This window comes from Hordeum vulgare, chromosome 2H, assembly GCF_904849725.1.
Source record: "Hordeum vulgare subsp. vulgare chromosome 2H, MorexV3_pseudomolecules_assembly, whole genome shotgun sequence".
NCBI classification, from domain to species: Eukaryota; Viridiplantae; Streptophyta; class Magnoliopsida; order Poales; family Poaceae; genus Hordeum; species Hordeum vulgare.
In genome coordinates this window covers 24,499,870-24,519,668 of record NC_058519.1, presented here as the reverse complement: position 1 = coordinate 24,519,668, position 19,799 = coordinate 24,499,870, and the positions used below count along the sequence as shown (strand labels likewise).

General features: G+C 46.0%; 1 protein-coding gene across 1 annotated transcript; it reads right to left on the bottom strand.

The window, feature by feature from the left end:
• Positions 1–473: 473 nt before the first annotated feature.
• LOC123424566 lies at positions 474–13,146 on the bottom strand. The gene is made up of 9 exons (XM_045108198.1): positions 13,062–13,146; positions 12,550–12,772; positions 12,080–12,205; positions 11,935–12,009; positions 11,397–11,522; positions 11,201–11,299; positions 10,961–11,107; positions 10,515–10,623; positions 474–1,243 (listed from the first exon to the last, which is right to left on the bottom strand). Exons 2-9 carry the CDS (start codon positions 12,709–12,711, stop codon positions 606–608), a joined length of 1,482 nt encoding a protein of 493 aa, XP_044964133.1. The 5' UTR covers positions 12,712–12,772; positions 13,062–13,146; the 3' UTR covers positions 474–605.
• Positions 13,147–19,799: the final 6,653 nt, after the last annotated feature.

Here is a 19,799-nt window from a genome sequence, read left to right as displayed (position 1 = left end):
GAAGAAGGCGAGGTATACCCCCAAACGTCATACCCGAAGCCATTCCGGCGACTTAGTTTCTGGGTTACCAGAAAAGACAACTGGTCGGAAACGGCAAAGCGAGGTATACTCCTGTTAACACCTTTCCTTTCTTGTGGGAAAATGACGCTCGCGGTTCGTTCACTCCTTGAACTTTTGTCCATTAGGCTTCCCCTCCTTCATCCGGCAACTCAGTAATGTCGGCTCTCCCCCCAATGATTCGTGTACAGGGGTAAGTTTTTTACTAACCTTTTTTTTCTTCCCAATACTGATACCCGTCCTAACTTTGGTGTCTTTTCATCTCAGAGCACAGGCGAAGAAAAGGAAAACTGGCGACTTGTCTTCTGCTCCTAAAGTGATGATATTCACTGCTTACACCAGGCATCATGGTGTTGCATCAATACAATGGTCTTCAACCTTTTGCTAGGTACACACCAAATAACTGAACACAAATGTTAAGTCACATAAAGCATGTTTATTCCATTATTCGCTTATTCAGGTACATACAAACTGGCGTGCATCCCCTTCACATTAGTATCTGGTTCATGTACAACTCAGTTACTACCTCTGAATGATCAAGTCACAGGTTATTTTTTGAAGCTCTGGTTGTTATTTCTTCTCATGTAAAATTTCTTGACCGCCGAGGGTGTTGACTTTGCATTAGCTTCAGCCGGATCGCCATTTTCTTGCTTGCGCATTTCCGGGTCAGTCATCGGATCCGTGCTTCCCCTCCTCATCAGCGACAAAAGGGTCATTGCAAGGTCGCTCTTGCAGTCGACTTCTTGGTTTGCCATAGCATGCTTCTCCATCTCCTTTTTCGTCTCCTTGTCTGAAGCAATTTCGATATGTGTTGTCGCCTTGTCTGAACTCTTTGCGCAATCTGAAGTTGTTTCATTCGTCTGCTTTGGTATTTTCCGTGGCCTGCCCCTCGGACGCTTGGTAGTCTCTGAACTAATTGGTTCTTTGCCTTGCTTGGTAGTCTCTGAACTAATTGGTTCTTTGTCTTGCTTGGTAGTCTTTGAACTAATTGGTTCTTTACCTTGCTTGGTAGTCTCTGAACTAATTGGTTCTTTGCCGTGCTTGGTAGTCTCTGAACTAATTGGTTCTTTGCCTTGCTTGGTAGTCTCTGAACTAATTAGTTCTTTGCCTTTAGCTTGTACGGTATTGACCCTCTTTTCTTTTGGGTCAGACTGAGGATTCATGCTACCCGAGGTGCCACCATGAGCTGCAACATGGTAATGTAAAATCATTAGGCACAATAAAGACGAAACACACATCGCGTCATATTGAGCTATAATAATCAAAGTAATGTATAAAGTGCATATTTCTTCAAAACTTTCAAGTTTGGCAATAAGCTTGGTAAAGCCTAATGGACTACGATGTGTATTATAGGTCTGTATGAACTTTTCTTATAAAGAGCAACAGTGCACCACTATACTACTATAGCAAAAGCACACAGAGGCATGTGCAGATACGCAACAACTGTCGCAGTGTTTCTGGCTTTCTGTACAATCTTGTGCCATTTCATCGTGTTTCAGTAATCTGTAAACAATAATTCAAATTTCCATTTAAGCCTGAACCCAAATATAATGTTTTGCTTATGTAGTTCATAACCTAAATTGACAATAGAGAAAGAGCATCAAAGTTGCAAGCGTCATTTGGACAAAATGAATCGGAGCAAAAAAAGAGTTTGGTATATCGTCTTCACCAGATAATGAAGGTTAACAAATAAAATCATTGTATTGCCTTTTATGTTTTCCTATTACCTTAGATCTTCGATCGCTGTCAGGTTTGACATATATAGTTTGGTTGTCCAAATTTAAGATTCAGTAAGTGTACAACAAAGGTTCACAAATGAGGTAACTATTGTACAGAATGAGGCCAAACAGAACATGAAGGGGAGGAACTGCTGTAGAACACTGTCGAGATACTATATCAAAAGATTGTAAACATTGTAGCCTGTGTATTTCCAATATCTTCTCTACAACAATTTAAACCAAAACATCACTCAAAAGATTATAATATTAAACAACAGAATTTGATATGCAGAGTTTAACTTCATTCCTGGGACATGGACATGATGTGCAGATTTTGTCAAACGTGCAGATCTTTTTTCAATTTCATTCAAATGTTTCCGGCATTTTCAATTTCAAACAACAACTAGTAGCAAGTAGAGTAGCAAACGGGAGAGTGTACAAAATGTCAATACCCTTGCTGGGAGCTACCAAATATCCAACAGGATTTTCAGTTCAAGTGGACCAGTGTCATGTGTGGGTGTTGGGCGGCGCCTCTACTCAGACAGCAACCAGCACCTCCTGATCTAGGTCAGTGACATGGACTGGGCCCTATGGGTTGAAGTGGAGATGGGTCAGGCCCAATACCGGTTCAACACTTCCCCTCAAAATGGATGGTAGATATCTATCAACCCCTCTTGCCACATGCCAAGATACAGTCCTCTGCTCCTAGTCCCTTTGTCAAGCAAACTGCAACCTGCTGTCCAGAACTGACATGAGTAAGGCTGATAATCCTATCATGTCCTATCATGAAGAAGCAATCAATTTTCAGATCGTTTGTCCTATCATGTTAAACTGGGTTATTCCACACACACAAAAAAAACTGGGTCATTGGCACCGCTTTATAGCTAACTGATTGTCACACAACACTCTCAGGGGTCCCTTCCTCAGAAGTTTCAACTCGCTCGATAGGTTCTTCACCCAGAGCATCCCACTTAACCCTTGAGATAAAGGTCTATGCTAAGGGCCTGTTTAGGACTGCTCCGCTCCATTAAAATCAGTTCCACTCCACCAAATTCATTTTGGAGTAGTTCCATACAGAAGTTGCAGCTCTACCAAAGAGAATGTTTGGTTTCCATCTAGCTCCACCTTCAAGAATGGGACATTTGGTGGAAATGATCTATTTGATTGATTTAGTGGGAAAAAATGAAGGGATATCCACTTACTGGTGGCAGTGGTAGGTAATTTCTCTCAACTCCAGCGTCGAGAGTTTTTTGAAGCACCCCCTGAGGAGCTTCACGAAAAACAGGGAGTTGTACCTCAAATTCTAAAAAAAATTGCGGAGCAGCATATCATGGAGCTATCCCGTTTGATTTATGTTTTCTAGAGCGGAGCTGAATTTTAAGGAGCGGAGTAGTTCCAAACAGGCCCTAAGCTTCCGTTGTTAATCTAGACACAATTGTCTGTTTCTTGCTTCTCCATGGCACCAAATTTTCTCCCAAAAACACACAATAGACTGAAGTTAATCTTCTACTATCTTGGCAACTGGCCCAATTAGAGTCACTATAGCCATCCACCTTAAGATGTTCACTCTTTGAAAACCACAACCGTTTACCCAGAGTGCCCTTCAAGTATCACAGGATTTTGTAGACTGTATCAAGATGCCCACTCCTTGGTTCATGCGTGTATCTGCTCACCACACCCATGGCATATGTAATGTCAGGCCTCGTATGACACAAGTACTATAACCTCCCAACCACTTTCTGATAATATTCCCTATTCACTCTCACCTAATTGTGTTGTTACTTGATGATTTTGTTCAACCAAAATAAAGGTTGCATGACATTCCATCATGCCCTTGTCGCTCAAGAGATCTAGGGTGTATTCCCACTAACACAGAGATATACCCTCCTCTGTCGGGGCCACTTCTATGCCAAGGAAGTATTTTAGGTTGTTCAAATCATTTACCTCAAACTCCTTGTTCAGACAACCCTTCAATTTTTTTATTTCCTCTTTATCATCTACAGTGATAATAAAGTCATCCACATAAACCGCAATAATGGTGATCTTGAGTGTCTATAGAACACAATGTGGTCACCGTTACACTGACCATACCCCATACAACAGACAACATGTTTGAACCTATCGAACCATGCCCTCAGCAATTCCTTCAGTCCATACAATGATTTTCTCAGCTTGCATACCTTCCTCGTGGTCTCTAACTTACCAAAACCCAGGTATTTCCATATACACTTCTTCATACACTTCTTCCTGGAGGTCACTCTATAAGAAACTTCTATAGGAAAGAATTAAGGGTTTCAGGCTTCAGCCAAAGTTTGCAGCACAAAAAAACAATATCCTTATTGTGTTCATCTTTGACACGGAGCAAACGTCTCATCATAGTAAATTCCATAGGTTTGACTATATCTTCTGGCGACCACTTCCTTTTCACGTCACTTTGGATCTTATTTGGCAGCTTTTCAATCCTTTGGGATTGACACAATTTGTAGAGAGATAACAAACGCTCTATAGGAAGGAGGCAAAGCGCCTTTCAATCCTTTGGGGTTGACACAGTTTCTAGAGAGATAACAAACGCTCTATAGGAAGGAGACAAAGCCTCATAAGACACAAAATTGCCAATGTCATGGTCATCAAAATCATCCTGTGGTAGTTTTCCATGTTGCTGTTAGAGTTATAATATAAGTCATGTACCCCTTTGTATTTATCCCGTTGTATAAGGGGCTTCCTGCATATGTTCCACACCTGTACATGTATATATATCGGCCTATGGCCTCATGGGAATACAAGTTGCTTATTCCTAACATGGTATTAGAGCCTTAGGTTTTTTTTTTCGCACGCGCAACTCGTGCTCCGATCCAATACCCTGCTGGTGCCCGATCTCGTGCTGCTGCTGATTCCGCGACGGGCCTCGTCTACTGCCGGTCATGTCGTCTCCCGTCACACAGCGCCCTCAGCTCCCGTCGCCCTCCCATCACGCGCCAGAGTCCCGCTGCTGGTGCTTCCCGAGCGGCTCGATCCAGGACGGGATCGAATCTGCCTGCTTCCCGAGCGGCTCAATCCAGGACGGGATCGGATCCGGTCTCTTCTCCCGCCCCCGATTCTATAGGATCCCGCCGCTGCTGCCTCCAATCCATCAACACCTCGTCTCGCCGCTACTCCCGATCCTATAGGATCCGGTCTCTTCTCGTGCTGCCTCGTCCCCGCTCCATCTCGCGGCGGCTCCTGATCCAAGTCGAGGCGCCGCCCCATCCCACCCCATCTCGCCAGATCGAGGCGCCTTCAATCCTGTTGTCGACGCGGACGCGGTTTCAGACGCAAACGCTGTTCGTTGACTGTGATTCCAAAAGAAAAAATGGTCTACACCAGCACGCAACGTTGCAGTCCCTTGCTTCCCGTGACTCCTGACGGCTGTGCTGGTAGTTCTTCTATTGCTCCTGCGAGCTCTACATATGGTGATTGTTGCTCTACACCGACACCTCTCGCGACTTTCATCGGTGCATGTCGCTCTTCCCCGACACCTCTCGCGACTTTCACCGGTTGTCCTTGTGCCTATGACTCCATGGGCTGCTCTTCGTCCACGCGTCTTTCCTTGGCGCTTGGTGCTTGTCTGCACACGGCCTCGTCTTCTCCACCGGTCTTTGCAGACGATACTGGACATGCTACACCGCCATATTTAGCGGCTTCCACAGGTGGTGGTGGTCGCTTCTCTCCTCGTGCCATTATGCCGCCTACTTCAGCTGTGTACTTCACCGAGGACGAGATTGCGCGACTTCGCGCCCTGCTGCTTGCCTTCGACTCTCCGTTGTCGGGTGTGTCTAGCTGAGCAGACTGAGCAGGAGATTGGACAATTTCGATGTCTGCTAGCTCCATCTTTTGTTTCTTCATCGACAGGTTCTGTTGGTTCTGCTACGGACTCTTCTGGCATTGTGAGACCACCTTCTACACACGCAGGTACATCTCCGTGGGTTTTTGATACTGGAGCATCTTTTCATATGACTCATGATTCATCCACTCTGTCATCTACTTGACCTCTTGATTCTCCTGTTCATGTTCTTACTGCTGATGGTACTTCTCTCCCGATTACTGGCCGAGGCACTCTTAGCACTTCATCTTTTCATGTTCCCGATGTTGCTCATGTTCCTCGGCTTACCATGCAGCTCCTTTCTGGTGGCCAGATTGTTGAGTCATGTACCCCTTTGTATTTATCCCGTTGTTAGAGCATATATCTCCATATGTGGTTTTGGTAATTGATGACAATTCCTATGGACTAATGGTTGCCTTAAGTTACATTTATAGGATTTGTCCATAGGCACTTCTTGAAGTCCATCTGTTGGGTTCAAGGAGTTTATATGATGACCAAGATGGTATTCAAGGTATTATCCAAAGAATGGTCATAGAGACACATGGTTGATCAAGATCTCAGACAAAGAGTAAATCAAGATGATCAACACACAAAGCGTACAAGATGTACCGAGAGGGATCAAGTGGTCCCATGGTATGGTAAGCATTGTCCATTACGTGTTTGTGTACTAACCCATGGTCTTTGTGAGAGTTCCATGTGGGGGTTAGGTGTGTTTCCATGGGCTTGCGTCAAAGGGAAGATCTCATACAACCCATGAAGTATGACGTCAAGTTGTGATCGTCATCAAGATTGCGATGTGCAAGTTCAAGTGGATCAGCACAAAGATATCATGCTTGAAGCTTGCCGTTCATTGTGGTGGCAATGGACTTGTGAAGATATGCTGAAGAGTGGCTCACCCATAGTGAGTATGGGGGAGCAATCAACTAGTCTTCATCAAGCCAACGCAATCAAGAAAGGTGGTCCATCTTGAGGAAGCCAAGATCATCATCATCTAGCTCAAGAGGGCGAGGTGCAAGGTATAGGTTTGCCCTTGATAGGTTTTCTGTTTAGGATAGATTGTTGTACTATCAAGGAGGGCTCTCAAGTGAGTAGCTTGATCGTATCGTTCGTTGAGAGCTCAAACCATTTGCATCCTTGCATCATACTTCTTGGTTCTTGTTTGGTGTTTCTCTTTGTGAGTTTTAGAGCTTATGGTCATATTCGTGACAAGCTCGAGTTCATCGAAAACAGAGTCCATATGCATCTACTATGATGTTTTCGATATTGGAGTTTTTGCCGGTTCTTCATTCATAAAGGACTCACATCTCTATATCATTGGCATTTTCATATATGCATGGTCTTAAGATTTCCAGTCGCTGTTTGGATAGCTCTTGTCGTCCTGAATCCAACAAGCTTGGGTTTGCTCGATTCGGAGCTCGTATGCGGAAGTTATGGTTGTTTCAGTGGCGAGCGGTAGTACCGCTAGAGCTGGTGGTAGTACCGCTGACCCTAGCGGTAGTACCGCTAGAGCTGGCGGTAGTACCGCTGTCCCAGCGGTAGTACCGCCCCTGGCCAGCGGTAGTACCGCTCCAAGTTTTTAGTACCGTCATCTTTGCGGTTGTACTGCGTCGGACATTTTTGCGAAGACTTTCTTGGCGGTGGTTGGCCCGGTAGTATCTTTACGCTACCATGGGCTCAGCGGTAGTACCGCTGCAGCCAGCGGTAGTACCGTCGGAGGGTCAGCGGTAGTACCGCTGGGCTCGGGCTGTAAGTGGGGGTAACGGTCTGATTCCTTCCCCCACTATATAAAGGGGGTCTTCTTCCCCCTTGGCCTCATCTATCCGTTGAGCTCTTGTTCTACCTCCATTGTTGACATTCTTAGAGCTTGCTTACTCTCAATCCCTCCAATGATTCTTGCTTGTTCTTAAGGGAAAAGAGAGAGGAGATCTAGATCCACATCTCCACCAATCACTTTCTCCTCCATGTGAGGGGAACCCCTTGGATCTTGTTCTTGGAGTTCTTTGTGAGCTCCTTGTTCTTCCTCTCATATTTCTCCATAGCTTTCGTTGTTGTGGAGGGATTTGAGTGTGAGGGACTTGACCACTTCGTGAGTTCTTGCCATTGCATTAGTTGCATCGGTTTGAGTTCTCCACGGTGATACGTGGAAGTGAAGTTTGAGAAGCTTATTACCTTTGGTACTTAGTACCCTAGATATTGTTCTTCACGGATGCTTTGGCGTCCTAGAAGTTTGGTGGTGTCTCGGAGCTCAATCATTGTGGTGTGAAGCTCCGGGCAAGCGTCGGGGTCACCAGTTAGGTTGTGGAGATTGCCTCGAGCAATTTGTACGGGTACCAGTAACCGCCCCCAAGGGTTGCCACGTGTACGGGTTCAATGACCGCCCCCAAGGTTTGCCATTTGTACGGGTTCGGTGACCGCCCTCAAGGGTCCCTTAGTGGAATCACGGCATCTTGCATTGTGCGAGGGCGTGAGGAGATTACGGTGGCCTTAGTGGCATCTTGGGGAGCATTGTGCCTCCACACCACTCTAACAGAGATTAGCATCCGCAAGGGTGTGAACTTCGGGATACATCATCGTCTCCCCGTGCCTCGGTTATCTCTTACCCGAACCCTTTACTTATGCACTTTACTTTGTGATAGACATATTGTTTATTGTAATATATCTTGCTATCACGTAGTTGTTTATCTTGCTTAGCATAAGTTGTTGGTGCACATAGGTGAGCCTAATTGTTTGTAGGTTTTGTGCTTGACATATTAAACGTTAGTTTTATTCCGCATTTGTTCAAGCCTAAACCTTAATTATTTTAAAGCGCCTATTCACCCCCCCCCCCTCTAGGCGACATCCACGTCCTTTCACCCGTTGTATAAGGGGTTTCCTGCATATGTTCCACATGTACATGTATATATATCGGCCTATGGACTCATGGGAATACAAGTTGCTTATTCCTAACAGTTGCGTCACTTGTCCTTTTTGCAGCGCAATAGGCAGTTCCACTCTGTCAAATGAGCTTGCATCACTGTTTTGCAGCTTTGCCACATATGTCATCAATGACATGTCGCCTTGGCACAGACGATGAATCTTCCGATCAATCTGAGCAATGAGCATGTCATTACCCTTGCCGGAGTATTGCGTGTGAGTATTGGATGGACAGAGTCTTCCATATCTTAGCTGCTGCGGAGGGCCCCTCCACAGAGAGTCCAATGGGGGGCACCACCGAGTTCAACAACCACCCAATAAGCAAATAGTTGATGGCCTTCCAGTTCTTTTCCTCCGGATCAGTCTTATCTCCTGGTTCTTCAACGGTACCCAACAAGTCCCATCAAGCTCCTTCTGGTCCACAGCCGACAAAGCCCTCCGGAACCAGCTCCGATAATTGGTAACCCCCTCTAACTTATTATCCGTGGGCGACAACTCGATCTTCTGAGCCACTTCCTGTCGAGGAACAATGGCCCCAGAGTTCAAGCCCGTGAGGAACAAAGTGAGCTTCTCGATAGCCTCAACAAGGCCCTTTGGTTCACCCATCTTCCAAACCAGCTACACGCAACAAGGTCTCCTCCCCTGGCCAGCTGCACGCAGCAGCAGCTCCAATCGCAGCCTGCGTCCCTCTGCAATCAGCAGCAGCAACACCTCCGCAGAATCAGCAGCCCAACCAGCCGCCTCGTCGCAGTTAACTCTATAGTCTCTCCCGCATGCTCACCGAGTTGCAGCACCAGACACAACCTTCTTCTCCTCTTCAATCAGCAGCAGCAACAAGTCTCCAGGAACAGCACAAGGCATCAGTAGCACCACCAACAGCAACTAGCAGCAACTTCAGTTCAGCCCATGCCCATCTAGTGTGTGCTCTACTCAAGACAGCGACCAGCACTTCCTGATCTACGTCAATGACAATGGACTGTGCCCTATGGCCTGAAGTGGAGATGTGCCAGGCCCCATACCTGCTCAACACCTCCCAAGCACAAATTCAACTCCCTAATGCATCTCATGTACTCTGTGAAAATAGCATCTGGGTATGTTCCTTGACTCCTGAAATCTCTGTTGTGCACGGCATGCAAGAGTACTGTACAAATATATCTCAAGTACTCCAATAACATTAATTAAGGAATATAAAATTACAAGACACGATATTCTTGTTGTATTCTGCGTATTAGTATTATTAGATAAGGAGTTTGAGTGTTTGACTGAACTACCAGAGATAAAGTCCAGTTATACTACAGTCCTAACTGCTTGCTGGTGTCATGCCCCATAGCATATCAACAACACATTAATGTCAGAAATAAGCAGGGGCATATTGTAGGCTAGTTTCATACGAAGTTAATTAACATTCAGTACAACAAAGATCAGACCAAACATTTCATATGTTTGTAATTTGAAGGACTACTGAATGAGAAAATTAGTATGATTGTAGTATGGAAAATTAGAGTTCACCAAGAAGTGTTAAGCTTCATGCACTAGCCAACGCAACCAAAAGTCCAAACTGATGAAAAGGGCTAGTGCAATCCACATATACTGTAACACCCCCTCTCACATGTGACGGGGAAGACAAGTCAACACGTGCAACTGAAAGAGAGCGCGGCGCGCGAAACTCACGTATGACTCAAGAGGCCTCTACGTGGACACAAAGGGGGGCTACCAGCAATTTTTAATAAATTGCGAAAACCAGAACTTGAACTCAAAGACCTTAGCTCTACCATGTTAAACTTCATGCACTAGCCAATGCAACCAAAAGTCCGAACTGATGGAAAGGGCTAGTTCAATCCACATATACTGTAACAAGAAGTACCATAACTAGGTGTGCCATATTAGCTATCAAAATATCACCTAGCCAATAACAGTAGGAACTATACTCTGAGAACACCATGTAATCAGTAACTGCAGGAACTTACAGCGATTTGACGTCTGGTCATCAGATAAATTCTTTTCAAATACCAATGATTGCACGAATTTTTGTTTTTTCTTCCCTTGTACTTTCAATCGTTTCAGCATTTTTCGAGGCTGGTGATTAAAAGAAACATCTGTCAAGTATAACTCAAAGAAGATTTGAGCACTTCAAAATTACGATGAAGGTACATCCATTAGCAATGCCACAGGATCATTTTAGTAGAAACAAGCCTCGGTATAGTCAATATTATTGTTTGAACTTGTATATTCAATATTATTAATTATCGGTATATGAAAAATAGAAGTAACAGTCAAAGCAGTAAAACTTTCCTATCATGGATGATATATTAGCTGCGTACTTTCCCCCGTTTTTAGAGGGCTTCCTGCATACTGCTACGTATAATGGATCATAGGCCTAGTAATGGATAAAAACTCTATTTATAACAATTACCAGATCTGCACACCCATCAAAAGAGTAAATGTCTGTAACACTTCTCCTTGGAAGATAGGCATGTTTACTAATTTCTCCAGTCTGCAGGTAGCTTATTGCAGATTTCAGTGTTCGGAATAAAAGATGACTGACAGGATCGGTATAATACTGCACGATCAAATAATGAATGATTAACAACAAAATCAAATCAATTCCCTCAATGAATTTTAAAGGAATAGGAAGATGGTCCGTGTAATGTACCGGGTCTTTTCTAATTCCATCGTTGCACTTTCTAAATACCAATTCTTTCACCCATCCTTTCGGTAGCCCATCTGGATTGAATTCCACCTGTGCAAGTATCTGCAAATATGTCCAAAGCTTAGTTCTGAAAATAGTTACAACTTTTTATAGATACTGTGTTGTTCAAATAGGAGAACAGTTCCAGCAATAGTCATACATTATCTTCAGAGATGGTGTCACACAGCCCCTTGACATCACATCCAGAAATCTTCCCTTCATTCACATAGCGCAATACATCTTCTTTTGAGAAGAATCGCATTCCAGTAGGCCGGTGAACGTAAAACTACAAAAGACATGCAGACATCGTAAAAATGATGGCTACTCTCTTGAGGCAACGCTACAAAATCAGACTACCAAATTAACATTGTTTATTTATTACATTCTCCCACTCTCTAGCTCGACCCAATGGAATTAAAATATTTGATCACTAAACAAACAATGTCTTCTATTAAACAAAAAAAAATACATAAAGCCATTCTAGAAGCAAGTACGGAATAGTGGTAGCTTAGAAAAAATACATTGTTCTTTTCAGATACACCTGAAAAAGTCTGTCATACTTTTGATCTCTTATGAGTGTAGCTGCACTGACCTCTCACCAGATATGGACAAATCTGAGTTGCCAGTTTTTTCGAGAAAACGACAAGCCAATAAGTAACATACGCAAAATGTTAATGTGTAAGCAAGTTGAAATCAACCTTGTACATTTTGTCCCGCATCGTCCCAGCTCTGATCTCAACCACCCAACCGTCTGGAAGCCATGAATGCATTTTCTGTATGCAACATTCAGGGAGTCACATCTCAAATGTAATCAACACATGGCATTAAAAAAACCTCACTCACATGAAGCTCGTTGTCCTCAGCGCATGCCTCAGACTCCAATATGCGCTCGTCCATCTCCGAGAACAGATAATCTAGTGCCTCCATATCCGTCGAGAATGTGTAGTCAGACACTGGGGAAGTGTAGTACTGCAACGAAACAACGAGAAAGCAGCAAAAATCAATTGCGACCTCTATTGTCTTCTGTTTAGTTGCTTCGATTTTGCTCTTGGCATGTACTTGGCTAACTCATAATTAATATCTATTTTTTTAAATAACTCTGCTTAGTTCAGTGTACTATTTTAAAGAGAACTTTCAACTATATTTTGGTAGGGGAGTCCCCTCTAGTTTACACAAGATAGGTACCACATCCCAGCCCAACATCAACATGGCCACAATAGTAGATTCAGCATAGAAGCATATAGACAAGGGCGTATGTGGGAATCGCGTAAATAAATAAAATTTAGCAGAAAAGCAGAGTAGTACTCCAGTACCCGGTATGTTGAGCCATCATCACCATGGCGAACATTTATGATCCAACCATCGGGGAGCCAGAACGGAGCCTCCTTCAAAGCCTCTGCATTTTCATCAACCTCCTCCGGTCCCCCTGCCTCCACAATCTCCTTCCCCTGTTTCTTCGGCTCTTCTGCCTCCATTCGACGCTTCACTTCATCGTCATCCAAGACCGCCACCGGTGGCTTGGAGTCGTACTTCTCTCTGTGGCAGAAGCAGCAAACAGTGGCATGGATGCTAAATTAGGCCCAGAGTCGCTGACAAATTAGTGCCACAGAACATGAAACGCAGTTTGTGACAGAAAAAAAGGTGTAATTTCGTCGACATAATATAAGCCATATAAAAGCAATCTTGTCAAAATGGGGATAGCAATCTGCGTAGTAATTAGCCAGGAATCGCAGGCCCAGACCATGGCACCGACGTCACGAGTTTCAGCATATATGACGAAGTCACAGCTCAGGCGGGGCAGAGGAAGGAAGCAGGGGGGGCGAACCTGGCGCGGACGGACCGCCGGGAGGGAGAGGCCCCGCGCTTCCTCCGCGAAGGAGGGGAGGAGGAGGGGACTCCGGCGGGGTCGGGCGGCGCCTCGTCGTCCGGCGGCTGGCGGCGGGCACGCGCCCGCGCGGAGCGGCGAGGGCCCGAGCCGGAGGGGGTGGTCATTGGCGGGCGGGCCCGCTCGCCGGCCAACGGCCTGCGGCGCGAGGGACGGCGGGGTGGGCGGGATCGGCCACCGCGCTGGGAATGGGAAGAGCGGAGTGGAGGGTGGGAGCAGGGAGGGAGCGGGTGTCTCGGTCTGCGTGGTGGGGGTGGCGTGTGGGTCCCGTGGTGACTGCTCGGGCCCGCGCACCTGGCTCTGCCGTTACCGCGGCAGGAAACGTGACGTGAGAGGTGGTCGGGTCCTGTGCGCGAGGGGTGGCACGTGAAGCGCATGCGGCCACGCGAGAACAACAGCATGCATGCTCAAAGAGAGCGGTTTTTTACATGGGAAACGTTACCTTTCAATCGGATCGGCTGATCCTGCTCTCGCATCCATCGCCTTCTTTGTTTGCCACATGGCCGGGCGGACGAGCCGTGACCCGTTTTCTTGAAACAAGTCCATTGTTTCACGATGTTGTTCTTGCAGCTTGGAAGTAGTTGTAGAAGGAGGGAACCTAGACATGGCGACGACGGCTTTCACCGGAAGCAAGCCAAGAGCTCGCCGGCCGCCTCGCCGCCAAGAGCTCGCCGGCCGCCCCGCCGCCTAGAGCTAGTCGGCCGCCCCGCCGCCAAGAGCTTCCCTGCTCGCTAGATAGTGCTTCTGCAAGAAAAAAAAATCCTGCAACAAGCAAATTGTTTCTGAAACTCGACAGTTGTTTCAGGAATTATTAGGTCCAAAGTTTTTTTTTCAACAAAACGATTGTTTATGCAACTTGACCGCCGTTTCAGGAAAATTTTGATGCCCGACGGAGCATCCATCTGCGGATCGGACGGCTGCTCGCCTCGATCGTACGGTCGTGCGGGTGACGGATGTATATAAAACATCCGTCGGTGGATGCGTAGCAGCCCCTTTTTTACATAACGGTTTCGGAAATCAGTAATTAAGAGCATCTATAGCAGCATCTCGCAAATCCGATCCCTCAAACGGCCGCGGACGCGACTGACCGGTCATGTCTCAAGTTTTTCTTTCCATGTTCAATTCTGTCATATTTCATCTTTCATATCCATACAAAAGCATGCATAATTAATTAGTGTACTACACTTATTCCTCGTCGAAGATGGCCTGATCCGCCTGTGCCGAAGCCTGAGTCGCATACGTCATCGCCTACGTCGCCTGCATCGCCGGTGCTTCCTCCATCCGACTCCTGTCCACCGCAACTGACTCCGAGCGAATGGAGTTAAGGATGACCAGCTGCTCCAGCCAAAGATCGACGACAGCCGGCGCCTCCTCCTCGGGCGCCTGTGGCTCCTCCTCGGTCTCCTCCCTCATCTCCTCCCCCTCCTTAAAATCCATCTCCGGTTCCAGATGTAGCACTATTAGGAAAAACCCTAGAAGTAGCGCGGGTCAGAAGCCTATCAGTAGCGCAGGCTATAACGCTACAACTAACTTTTAGCAGTAGCGTCGATTGCCCCGCGCTACTCGTAACTGTGTTAGCAGCTGCACTCTTTTTTGACTCGCCCCACTACTAACCGCGCATATTTCTTTTTTTTATATTTATATTGTATTTACACATATTTTCACATATTAATATACAATAACAAAAATAATTGTGTAAAAAACAATATTTTAATTAAAGTGGATGGGTGCAAGTGATCAAGTTGAGTTAGAGTGAAAATAACTCGAAGATAGAAAATAAGCTGTCAATTAAAAATAAACGAGTTAAGTAGGGATGAACACTCAATATTATTAAATAAACAATGCAAATTACTTAACAAACTCACATAAAGGTAAAACTGGAAGTATATCGACTTCTACCCAAATATCGATATTACCTTCAATATCATCTTCATGACGAATATCGAAGGTTATTTTCATATGCTCGTGAGATCCATATGCCTTGGATAGAGATGGCCAAGTTGAGCAACCAAAATGTGAGTGATTAACTGCATTGTATAGTTTAACCAAAAATGTAAAATCATGTTTAGTTCTCAGGTGAGCTCTCCTCGTCTTCATATTCTCCATTTTTTTGAAATTGAGCTTCTCCAAGATATACCGTCTTGCATGATAGGGGATACACTTGTCGAATTGTAAAAATACAGAGATTAGACATTGAAGCAAAGAAACACAAAGCAAAGAAGCAAAAATAATGGTCATCATTGTGTACCGTAAAAACATCAAAAGTCTCGCCAAGCTTGATGGTGAAGAACATGTCGTTTCACATGTGAGACCTGTCGCACAGATCCCGATCTTCGTTGCAATAATCACACTCATGGATCCCCTCGTCATCAGACGACATTTCCCGTGTTCATGATTGATAGATTAAAAATCGACGATAACTATTGATGTATATGAAAAATCAGCATGGGTTGAGTTTTGGTCTGTCGAGGCTTCCTTTAAAATCTCTAATATCTCATGGTGCATATGGTGCACACTCTCTCAACTAGCGGTGTATGTTGGTGGACACTCCCTCACACTACTATTTCGACCGTCGGTGATGATCACTCCTCCCTTCGTTCCCGCGTGCATTAGCAAAATCTCTACCACACGGTGTTGGTCGCTTCCTCCTCTTATTCTATCCCTTACACTAATAGTTCGACCATCGGTGATGGTGTGTGACAGCCCGGTGCCGACGTTCCAGAAGATTCCCTTTCCTTTCCGTTTTCGTCGTGTGTCTGTTTTATTTTGTCGCATCATCATCGCATCATGCGCATCATCAGCATCGCATCGGCATCTCTGTTGCCGCCAGTTTTCAAAACTTGCATTCGTTAGTAGTTGCCGGTTTTCGTCGTTGTCCGTTCTGAACCCGACCACACACGCACGCGCCCACGGCATCGTCAAGACATTGTTTTATAACGTGTATAAGACTTTCTCCAATTGAGCTGGAACTTGGCGTACGGTATTAATTTAGTGTAGGTAGGCCGTCTGTCAAATTTCATCGCGATCGGAGCTCGTTTGTTACCCGTGTCGTTTATTATATAGCGGCATTATAGCCGGTCAATTGTCGGACGTTTTCGTTGTTTTAAACCCCGATGTCGGGCTGCCCGTTTCCCCTCTCATCACCGTCTGGCCCCTCTGCACAGTGCACCGACCTACGTGCGGCCTAGTCCGAAAACCTCTCGGTACCCGAACCCGGCGGTCGTGACCATGGGGTCCGGATCAACCCCGTTTTACCGCAAATCGTCATCGATTTGTCCATTGCACCCCCTAACCTAATTATCTCGACCATCCGATCTAAATCGGAGGGTCCAGATGCCCCAATATCTAACCACTAGCTAAATAGAGGCCCATCCCTAAATTCTAGGAGAACTATCCCATCCTATCGCCGCCGCCGCCCCGTGCATTTCCTCCTCGTGTTCAGCACGGAGCCACTAGCTTCCTCTCCTCCCAGATCCGCTTGCAGCAGCCAGCAACCAGGCCGTCCCGACCTCCATGTAGCGCTGGCCGGCGACCAAGCCACCGGAGCAGCAGCCGCCGGCGACCACCCTGGTCGAGGCCCTGCATGCCCGTGACCACCTATGTTTTTCCCACCGCGCGAGCAATAGCAACAACAGCCCCAACCCCAGTCGGCGCTTCCGATCTGGATCGGAGGGAGCGAGCTCCCGAGGCCATCCTCGCTGGCAGCCGCACCGGCGACCGAAGCCGCCGGAGTAGCACCACGCCCAGGCCAGTGCCCCACCTCCCCGTGCTCTTCTCCCTCCTCTCTTCTCGACCTTCTCTCACCGTAGCCTCGCTGGCTCGCTCTCCCTTCTATCTGCAGGTGCAGGAGTTGCCCATCCATGGCTGGCCGGAGCTGGACCAGGCGCCTCCATCCATCCCGGGACCCCGTCCCTGCCGTTCCCGACCAGCAGGCACCCAACGCCGCCATCCTTCCTGGCCTCCCGCGCTCGGCTCTGAATCGCCATGGCTAAGGCCCGTGTTTTCCCCTGCTGTGAGCAAGCCTGTTCGTGGCGGTAGATATTTTTGGCCAGATTCGTTTTAGTTTCGAGAGGTTATATAGAATGGGCACTAGATTTATTCACAAACATAGTAGTATCCGAGTGGTTGTCATCCCACTCCCTGTCCAGGAGGTCCTGGGCTCAATCCTTGGCGCCTCCAATCTTTTTTTCTTTGTTTTTAGCTCATATTTTCAGTGTCTTCAACCTGTTGGAATGGTTATATTGGTTCATACCTAGCTATTGCCAGCGTTCTATTGTAGACTAGCCGGTTATTTAGGTGTGGAATTATGTATGAGGTCTTGGAATCGAATACCAGCTTTGTCCCATATTTGTTTTCCCTGTCTTATTTGTTTTTGCGAATTTCAGAAAAACCATCGATTTTTCAAACACCCGTAGCTTTTAGACCATGCACCGGATCGAGACAAGTTATATATGAAACTTGACTAGAATTTTGCGTTGATTAACAATTTCCAACTCTCATGCATGTTTAAGGCTGTTAGCATGCTGTTTGCATCGGTTTGCGTGACAACGTGTTAAAAACGGTTTAGTGCGTAGTTATTTACTCGTAGCTCCGTTGGAAATGAGCCATATATGTAAATGGACTACAACGACGTGTAGTTCCACGTGAACCATTTTGTTTTGCCGTTTAACAAACATAAAATATGGTTAGGACAAATCTGGACAGAATTAGAATTTAACATGTGAGGTCGTTTCGGAGGTGCTATATGTCATTTCCGACCTCACTTAAAATGCCTAGATAGGTAGTTTAATTTCCGCTTCACCTCTTGCATGTTTGACAACATTAATATTGTCGTGTAGATAACCGGGAGTGAACTAAATAATTAACGTGGAGTTTCGTCAATATGCAACTCGTGCATATTGAACTTCACTTAATGTGTAGTGTTTGATTGTGTGATTTGTCATGCCGTGACTTGCATGTATTAAGTAGCTCATGCATCATATGTGTTGTGCATCGTGTGGTGAATTTCGTGTGTTGATTTGTGTTTCCAGTTTGCTTCGTCTCGATAGAGTTCCGCAGCGTGCCGGATTGTGAGGACCCGTTCGACCACGTCAGTTCGTCTGCTTCACGGAGGCATACTTCTCCCAAGCGGGATCTCAGGCAAGATGATCATTTCCCCAGATACCATTACTATCATTGCCATGCTAGTTTATCGCTTCTATCGTTTATGTCTCGTTACCTACCACCTGTTAAATATCAGCCTCTCAACAATGCCATGATTACCATCAACCTGTTCGACCTAGCAAACCATGATTGGCTATGTTACCGCTTGCTTAATCCTGTTGTTAGCGTTGTTAGTTACAGGTGCAGTTGCTTCCATGTGAAAACATGGGTTCCTTGTATATCACCATATTAAATGCTATTTAATTTAATGCACCTATATACTGGTAAAAGGTGGAAGGCTCGGCCTTTCTAGCCTGGTGTTTTGTTCCACCTTTGCCCCCTTAGTTACCGGCTACCGGTGTTATGTTCCATAATCGAGCGCTCCTAACACGATCGGGGTTGTTATGGGGACCCCCTTGATAATTCGTTTTAGATTAAAGCTGGTCTGGCAAGGCCCAACTTTGGTACTACATTTGCCTAATAACCTAATAATAATGCATAGGGACCCGCCGGCACCCGTGAACTATTTTAATCAACCCCCGGGCCAGTGCTCCTCATGAGTGTTGGTCCAAAACAGAGCAGCTTATTAACGCTACCCGGGGCAACTCGGCGTTTGGCGTGGTAACCATAGCTCATCCGTCGTGTCCTGAGAACGAGGTACGCGACTCCTATCGGGATCGTTGACACGTCGGGCGGCCTTGATGGATTAGTTTTACCTTTGACGAGATATCTTGTGCATCGGGATTCTGGTGATGCTTTGGGTAATCTCAGAGTTGAGGTTTTCCACTGGGGAATCTGACGAGATCGCGAGCTTCGTGATTGAGGATTTCTATGCGGCTTGTGGTAATTTGTGATGGACTAGTTGGAGCACCCCTACAGGGTTAAATCTTTCGGAAAGCCGTGCCCGCGGTTATGTGGCAACGTGGAAACTTTGTTTAACACTGGTTCTAGATAACTTGAAGTTGATTGAATTAAAACTTGCCAACTGTGTGCGTAACCGTGACTGTCTCTTTCGTGAGTTCCTTCTCCGATCAAGGACACTGTGGGGTTATGTCTGACATAGGTAGGTGTTCAGGATCATTCATTTGATCATCAGTAGTTCACGTCCGTTATGCGTAGATCTTCCCCCTCTTATTTCTTGTACTCGTAAGTTTAACCACCAAATATATGCTTAGCCGCTGCTGCAACCTCTCCACTTAACCATGCCTTACCCATTAAGCTTTGCTAGTCTTGATACCTTTGGAAATGAGATTGCTGAGTCCCCTGTGGCTCACAGATTACTACAACACCAGTTGCAGGTACAGGTAAAGGTTACTTGACGCGAGCGCATTGATTGTTCATTTGGAGTTGCTTCTTCTTCTTCTTCATCGATCTAGGATGGGTTCCAGGCCGGCAGCCTGGGATAGCAAGGATGGAGGTCGTTCTTCTTTTGTCGTTTGTTTTCGTCCGTAGTCGGACCCTGCTCTTACTCTTGATGATTATGTAATGTACTGATGTGACTCTGATGTAGCTTGTGGCGAGTGTAAATCAACTCTT

Coding starts and splice junctions, on each gene's coding strand:
- LOC123424566 (XM_045108198.1), bottom strand. CDS start 12,711: ATGGAGGCAGAAGAGCCGAAGAAACAGGGGAAGGAGATTGTGGAGGCA. Junction 12,206..12,549: donor ATGATGGCTCAACATACCGG/GTACTGGAGTAC, acceptor GTTTCGTTGCAG/TACTACACTTCCCCAGTGTC. Junction 11,108..11,200: donor ATGGAATTAGAAAAGACCCG/GTACATTACACG, acceptor TTGATCGTGCAG/TATTATACCGATCCTGTCAG.